The 7,693-nt window shown below is 51.0% G+C and overlaps 1 protein-coding gene across 4 annotated transcripts in view; it reads right to left on the reverse strand.

Annotated features, from left to right (window-relative positions):
* NTRK3 (neurotrophic tyrosine kinase, receptor, type 3) overlaps window positions 1-7,693 on the reverse strand; it is a 233,273-nt gene that overhangs the window by 192,649 nt on the left and 32,931 nt on the right. For all 4 annotated transcript variants that reach the window (XM_009887217.1, XM_009887210.1, XM_009887203.1 and 1 more), the window contains exons 2-3: window positions 5,690-5,764; window positions 4,236-4,307 (exon numbers count right to left, since the gene is read on the reverse strand). In XM_009887217.1, the coding sequence (XP_009885519.1) occupies window positions 4,236-4,307; window positions 5,690-5,764 (147 nt within the window). The remainder of the gene's footprint in view (window positions 1-4,235; window positions 4,308-5,689; window positions 5,765-7,693) is intronic.

Genomic DNA, 7,693 nt, shown 5'->3' on the forward strand with positions numbered 1-7,693 from the left:
CTGGCTGAGTACACAGCCGGCCGGGAAAGCATTTAGAAGGAATCACAGTCTCTTAGGTACCTGCTTCCCAGTAAAGGGGGACTCAGGCACTGCAAATGTCAACTCCTCTAGCTCTGGGCACAACCTGCTGGGAGCCTGCTCTCCTACACGCACAGCTCTACTGTCCCACAGCCAGCATGGGCTGGACACTTCGGCCAGCAGCAAACAGGTCCTGTCCTCTCCTGTGCACTCACTCCCGGTGCATTGTGAAACTGAGCTCTCCTGTGGACTTCCCAGTGCCTAATGAGGAATGGGATAACGTTGTATTCTTCCCCACAAGGCACTGCAACACCCTCTTTCCAATTCCTCTGCCTATTTTCACGATCCGTGTAGGAACTTGATAGCCTCATGACTTGTAATCCTCTATCAAGTTCAAATAAATTGGCCAAAGCATTCCAGTGTTATCAGGAGAAGGACAGAGAGTGAGAGCATGCAAGACTTTTTCCTCAATAAGCTGTGGTAAACACAGTGACATAGTAAACACGTATTCAGATGGTTTATATTTCTCAAATTTAAGAACCGTATCACCCTAAAGTTTTCTTGTACAGCCCCAAGCTAAAGACTGAGGTTTTCTGTCAACACCAAACATTTCCTACGTTCACCTGCATCACCTACTAACACTAACTTCCACAAATCTTGGCTACAAGGGCTCAGTTTTCCACTGCCTAGACCTGCTAATCCTCACATCCAGTGCACGGTGTTCTCCAAGACCACCCCTGTATTAGCCAAAGGGTTGTCAAAGCTGCACAGAAATGGGACCAGGAACCCACCAATGCAACTTTGCCCAGTGAGAAGACCTCCCACGAGGGCACAAAATGACACTGGACGATACCCAGTTTAGATCAGACCCTCATCCACCCACATTCAAGGTCCAGCCAGTACTTGTTCTGGAAGGGGTCAACTGCCTCAGCCCAATTGCCAGCAGAAGAGGTAGATACATGTTGCAAAACCCACTGTTACATTTTGGATGAATTGCCTCTGTAGCAGTGATGGGCTTCACAGCACCAACGACCAGGCAAGCCATGAAGCCTTAACTCTCCTCATTCAAGGAGAGGGATCCAAAGCTAGTTCTAGATCCACACCTCTGGCTCCCACTCACCCACTGCTCCTCCACTGATTAGGTTGGCCTCGAGCCCCTTACACTTATACAGCTAATTTCAAACTTTAAAGGACAGGCATGAGCCTGCCAGGCTGCACTTTGAAGCACTTTGAGGTCTACCACTCAGGCAGCTGACTGCTGAACATCCCCTTCATGGGTTTCTCACCTTTCCTCTCTGACTCTGTGATGGGGAAGCAGGGACGGGAGGGGAGGAGAACCCCAAGCCAAACCTCATCCAGTACCATTATTTTAAACAAACCTCCACAAACCTGAGCTCCTGCAATTAGAGCTGGGATAAGTGATCTGCTTGTGATTGCACAGCTGGGGTCTGAAGACAAGTGCGTGCGCAAAGGAAGGGCCAGAAATAGAAGTCGCTGGGAGAAGGCAGAGCTATCTGGCCCATCTGAGAGGAGGAAACCTCGATGAAAGGTACTGGGGAAAAAAAACACTTCAGCAGCAGGAGGCTGGGGTTTAACCCAGGACGGGGAGGGAGGAGGGGAAAAAAAAACAGCTTTTGAGTCCTGACAATTTGTACATGAGCTTCATGTAGAAAAATGCCTACTGCTGCTCAGACCCAGCTTGTAGCACCCAAAGGTCCAACCCTGCAAAGGGTCCCCACCGTCCTGGGCCAGCCCTCCCTGGCAGTGAAACCTCTCTGCTGTTTATTAGATGCGTTTGCCATCTTATTGACTCAACCCCACCTGCAACCATCCAAACAGCCAGCAATGGAGAAGGAAAACCAAGGCGGCGGTGACAACGCACAGCAGTCACTCAACAAGCCTTAATTAAGCACATCATCCCACCATCCCCAGCCCCACACCCATCCAGCTGCAGCCAGCCCCGCCGCAAAGGGATTGGGACAGTATCCCTCGCTCCTGTCAGCTACTGTACCTGGTTACAGCAGCCCAAGACTTACAGCAGAGTGACATTTCCATTAATCCTTTTATCCCTGGCTCATACGTGCAGCGGCTGCAGAAAATGTCAGGCCTTCGGAGAGCTGAGGTCCCCAGGAGGCAGCGGCTGCAGAGCAGCCAAAGAGGCACCCCGATGCGCTTGCGTGGTGTCCTGGCTGTGGAGGGGATCCCAGGTGGCACCAGGTGCCTGCCAAGCTGCAAAAAGCCTTGGGAGCCACTATGCTCTCCCATCAGGGAGAGAGAATCCCAAAAAAAAGCAGCCTGGCTGCAAGGAAGCAGCAGCATCGTGGCCCAAGAGCCTCTGGGGAGCAGGAGGGAGCCACCATCCCTGCAAGCACCAGATCACCACCCTTGGGTGCCCAGCACCCGCCGTGGAGGACATCTACCTTGTAAACATCCATGCTGCCGGGTCCCAGGAACAGCATCAACACCCAACGGCAAATACTAACCAAATAATATACTTAACTTGCCTCGAGCTTCAAAAGGCAAGGAAAGAAAGATGTTAAGAACATGATCAATCTTACATGGCCCAAGCAGTAAACAAACACATATTTCATCACCACAAAGCAACCTTAACTCTTGACACAAGATGGATGTGGGTTTTTTCCCAATCTCAAAAGTAATCTCAAAAGACAAAACCAAACACTTTTGGAAAAAGCAGCAACAATTGCATGTGTACACATTAACGACTCATTCAGCCTCAAAACGAGCATACATGGCCTTCTAAACTCCTGCGACATCCAAACTGATTTCATCAGGAATCAAATGTTACTTATTTTATCTGCTAGATACATAAACAGCAACTGAACAATTGACAAACAATCCCTCCCCCTCAAAAAAAAAAAATCAATTGGAAGAGGTATTCAGAGAGAAGCTTCCCAGTAACAAACAACTACGGAAAACAAAACAAACACTACAAATCAAAAGAACAAAGCGCAGAAATCAGGAAAATCCCAGTGGTCAGCATTAAAGAGGGGTTATGGTGACAAAATAAGCACTTCTTCAAACTCAAAAAGGCCCCATACTTGTTCATAACGCCTTTAACTATTCATGCCCTTTGGTACTGCAGATCTCCTATTTAGGAAGTGCTTTACTGTCACTTAGCAACTGGAACTGGTTTTCCAAAAAGGAAGCTTTTGGGGTTTTTCAGTTCACATCATCTCCAAGCAGACATCAAAAGACAAATCTATCCTGCGCTGCAGGTCACGTCTATCTCCCTCTGCCAGGACCATGTCCATATCGATGGCAGAGTGCATCCGCAGACCCAAACGGATGCGTGCTACTGTCGTTTTTCATGGAAGAAGCCACCAGCATTGGTTTCTAAAAAGCAGGGAGACACACATTCTCCATCCGGCCGATCGGCTTGTGCCCAAGGCCAGGAGGACCTCTCACCAACCCCTTTTCACCTTTTGTATCTATACCAGAGCTGAGATGGGTTTGATCTCAGACACAGTCACTTTGACAAGATAATTCAAGCCCATGGAGTGCCTTGTACACTGGCCTGAAATTCACGCTTTCCTTTATCACCTTGGGAAAAGTAAATAGATACCCAGAAAAGAAATCGGTGCCCTTGGCCTCAAGGATGCAGAAATTCCCTGGGACACCATAACTTCTGGCTAATGATGCCCTAGCAGCCAGACACTTGTGTAATGTCCCACGATAACGAGATTCCAGCCTCTCCGGCGCAAAACGTCCCTGCCCCCGGCCCTCTGCAGATGCCAGTTGAAGCAGTCAATAATTAGGAGCAGAGCTGGCAGCCCCGTGCCCCAGGATTTGTGCCAGAAAAGTGTCCTTTGGTTAAAAGCTAGCGAGCAGGGGAGGCTCCAGCTGTGTGCTGGGGAGTACGGCTGCACCCCAAACTCAGCAGAAAGGGAAAGGTGCAGCAGCCACCACAAGGATGCTAATAAAGCAAGCACTCCTTAGAGTCAGGACAGTTATTAGGCACCAAAACCCATCAGCTGCCCAGCAAGAGGTTGCCCCATCCTACATCAGGTACCCACTGCACTTCCCTGCACCTTCACTTTTCCTTCTCCCCCCGCTTTACCACCTCTCCCTCCCTTTCCCCATCAACAACCCTCTTCCCTCCTGCTGCTCTCCCCAACAGGCACTTTGGGGATCCGCTTTGTGGATCGCCTTTCCCCGGGGAGCAGAGGGAGAAGGTGGCCGGAGCCGCCGGCACTCACATGTAGCGCAGGTGAGGGTTCTTGGCAAAGGCGCGCGGCTGGATGTTTCGTAGTCCTGAGTTCCTGATTGTCCTGCAAAGAGACGCAGAAGGGCAGCGATGGAGACAAGGCGGACAACTGCTCTAAAACCCTGCGCTCAGCCCCCGAGGTGCACTGGGAGCCCTCGATTCCCCTCACCCCCCACCCCCAGGAGGCACATCTTCCCCAGACAGCCTTTATGAGAGTTACAAGCAAAGAGGAAATTGGGCTTTTCAGCTTCATCTGATATGGTGACAGCACAGGCTCAGCGCAGAGCGGCTGCTGGGAGAGACTCTCCCCCAACATCTACCAAGGCTTGCTGGGGTGGCCCCAACCATCTCCTGCTCCTCTCCTCTCTCTCTCTCCATCTTCACAAGGAGCACTGCCTGCTCCCACAGCAAACCTAACCCCCAGCACCACCACCTCCCCCTCCCTCAAACCCAAGAGAAAACCCTTCCGCTTGCAGCTCCGATAAGGAGGGGTGAGTATTTTGCGCAGGGAGTTACAGACATTGAAGGGGGAATCCTCCACCCAGCCTGTTTTGGAGAAGCTGTACCAGCAGTACGACCAGGGTTTATCGATATCTGCTGCAGATAAAAGCATGTCCAACTCCATTGCTGCTTTCTTAGGTGAGATGAGAACAGCAGCCGGCCTGCTTGCAAGGGTGGGTGGTGTTAAAAGTGCAGCTTGCTGGGGTTGGTTATCAAGTGCTCAGCAACGTATACCTCTCCTCCAGCCCACAGGCAAGCTGCACCTAATGTAAAGCCCCCAGTGAAACACATTAGCAAAGTCTCCAATTAACCCCGAGCAATACTGCGCATCTCGCACAAGCAGTACTCGGGGCTCTCCCAGCTCCAGGAGGATGCAGGAGAGGGAATTAAGAGATTGGATGGTATCCTCACTTGGCCAGGCTTCCCAAGCACCTGGCAAGTCCCTCCAATCTCACAGACCTCAGTTTTCCCTCCATGACGCACACAGTTGACCTCCCCCAGAGCTCGGAGGGTTGCGCAGGGAGATGCGATTCCCTTACCGCGTGGCACCACCAGGATGGCAACTGCACTAAATAAGGACCAACAGCCCGGCAATGAAGGATCGGTGGAGACAGCTGGAATTGTGCATTGTGGGGCTGAAATGAGTCAGAACAACGCACAAGCCCAGAACCAGAACAGCGGGGGAGAAGAGAGGTCAGGGCTGATGTGTGTTGACAGAGCTGTCAGGAGCTAGCAATCCTCCTCCTTGCAGACCCAGCGAGGACCAAAAAGCACTTCACCTCCATTTTTCCGAGTCTCATAGCAAAACATGGCAGAGCCAGCAGCTTAAACAGGCTCTTAACACAGCAGCGTGGAGACTGCGGATGGAGGGAAGCCACAGCTCTTTGCTGGAAGGAAGGGGCTGCCCAGTGCTGTTCTCCTCCCCGACACGCAGGACATACTCACAGCCTCTGGAGTCCCGTGTACAGCTCCATGTCAACAGCGTTCAGTGTCTGCAAGTTCTTCCAGTTCTCTATGTGTCTGTGGAGAAGAAGGAAAGGCTCAGCTGTGGCACAACCAGATGGTCGCTCTGCCCCTACGGGGACAGCACACAGCGAGAGCATGCCATGCTCCACCACCCAGCCCCACACCTCTTCCCACCTTCCTTCAGCCAAAACTTTCTTTCAACACATCTGGGGATTGGACCCGCTCAGGCTTCGGCATCCACATCCTCAGACACATACAGCGCACACCACGCTGCCAAAACAAGCAGTTTCTCATGCTGCTTTTTATTCTGTTTTCCCAGTGCTTTGGGAGAACCAAATAACATGGTTTTAACAACAGTTTCGAGTGCAGAATGTGCAACCGATCCATTGAACATCCTTGCCCAAGTCATCATTGCCCCTCTCTGCACCTCGCTGCGCACATCAGGTAAAACAAAGACATGATCGAAACAGCTCATGCAAAAGGAGTGAATGCAAATAAAACCTCTCAGTAAAAATCTGGGGCCTAAATGGGAAGAAAAAAAAAAGTCATATTTATCCAGTCTCTTACTGGGGTGGACAAATGGGGTCCTAGTCTTTGCTGGTTGGAAGTGCTGCTGGCAGGAGAGCACCAAACTTAGTTTGGAAACCGTGCCTTTATTATAAATTCCTCAGTCGCCCAGGGCGCTCCGGCAGGTATGTTATAGAGAACAAAAACAGAAATAGATCTGTCACCGCAGGATCGTTATTCAGTAAATATTAGAGCTGGGGGAAGGTGACAGATCGACAGTCCCAGAGAACGGGGTCCCCTGTTATCGGCAGCACAGGAGCGATGCTGGCAGCAGCGTGGCCAGCGGGCTGCGGCCACGGGCCTCTGCTAACAAGCTGCAACGCTGCGTGGTGGGGAAGGAGCTCAGTTCTCATCCTCCAGGCAGTCCTTGGCCAGTTCGGGCTTTCTCCCCGATTAAACTCAGGCACCCTCCCACCAGACAGCACAAAGTTTTTCAAGAGGGTCTTTGCTGCAAAGCAGGTGGAGGTGGTCTTCTCTCAAAGTGAACTGAGAGGGGGAAAAACATCTGGCTGGTCCCCTCAGACAGTAAGCGAAAGAAGCCCAACCTTGAAGTTTATGAACACGTGCACCCAAGCTCACATCTGCCTTGATGCAATAGTTGGCTTTGGACTTGGCCCTGGAATGGGGAAATATTTCCAAGTGATGCAGGGCTGGGGTGATAAGCCAATACTGAGAACCATCCCATAATTCTGTGATTCTAGGCAAGAAGGTTGCAGGACCCCACACGGTGGTCCAGAGGGTGAGTAAGCAGAAAGAGGGACCTTTGGCCACTTCCAAAGCAGTCACAGGGGCCACACATTTCTCCTCCAGCACTCACTGCGCCTTGTGCTTGCACAAGAACAGATGAATTAGCGTGACAGAAGTATACGGACCTATTTGAGCCATATCCCAAATACCATCCAGCTCAAGAAAGAAAAATACAAAGCCTGGACTAAACCTAAACATATTTCTCTGCTCTCACCATACAGATCCAAGAAAAGCAGAGACCCACAAGAGTCACCTCTGCTTTCCACATGTTCCATAATTGTCTGCATACCCCAAGGGATTAGCGTAAGGACACAGCATAAGCTCCCAACTGGCTGCTGCATGACAGTGTAAGTTACGGTTCATCCTCAATGACCTGCTCATCAGCTTGGATCGCCTGTGTCCCAGACAGAATAAGAAACAGGACATTATTACAGCCATTTCGTATTCCCTGCGAACACTGGCAGAACAAAACACAGACTGGGAGGCGTCAGTCAAGAGATCCGACGGCTCGCTGAAACCCTTCCGAGACAGGGCAGGACTCCGAGTTCAGGTCCTGGGCCACAAGATTGCAGGACTAAGCAAGGCTAGAAACACAAGTGGAAGATATTTTTCACCTACAGCTCCTACAACCCGAATAAGAGGATCCCCCAAGAGAAAGAACAAACACGG

This window comes from Charadrius vociferus, unplaced genomic scaffold (genome assembly GCF_000708025.1).
Source record: "Charadrius vociferus isolate BGI_N301 unplaced genomic scaffold, ASM70802v2 scaffold190, whole genome shotgun sequence".
NCBI classification, from domain to species: Eukaryota; Metazoa; Chordata; class Aves; order Charadriiformes; family Charadriidae; genus Charadrius; species Charadrius vociferus.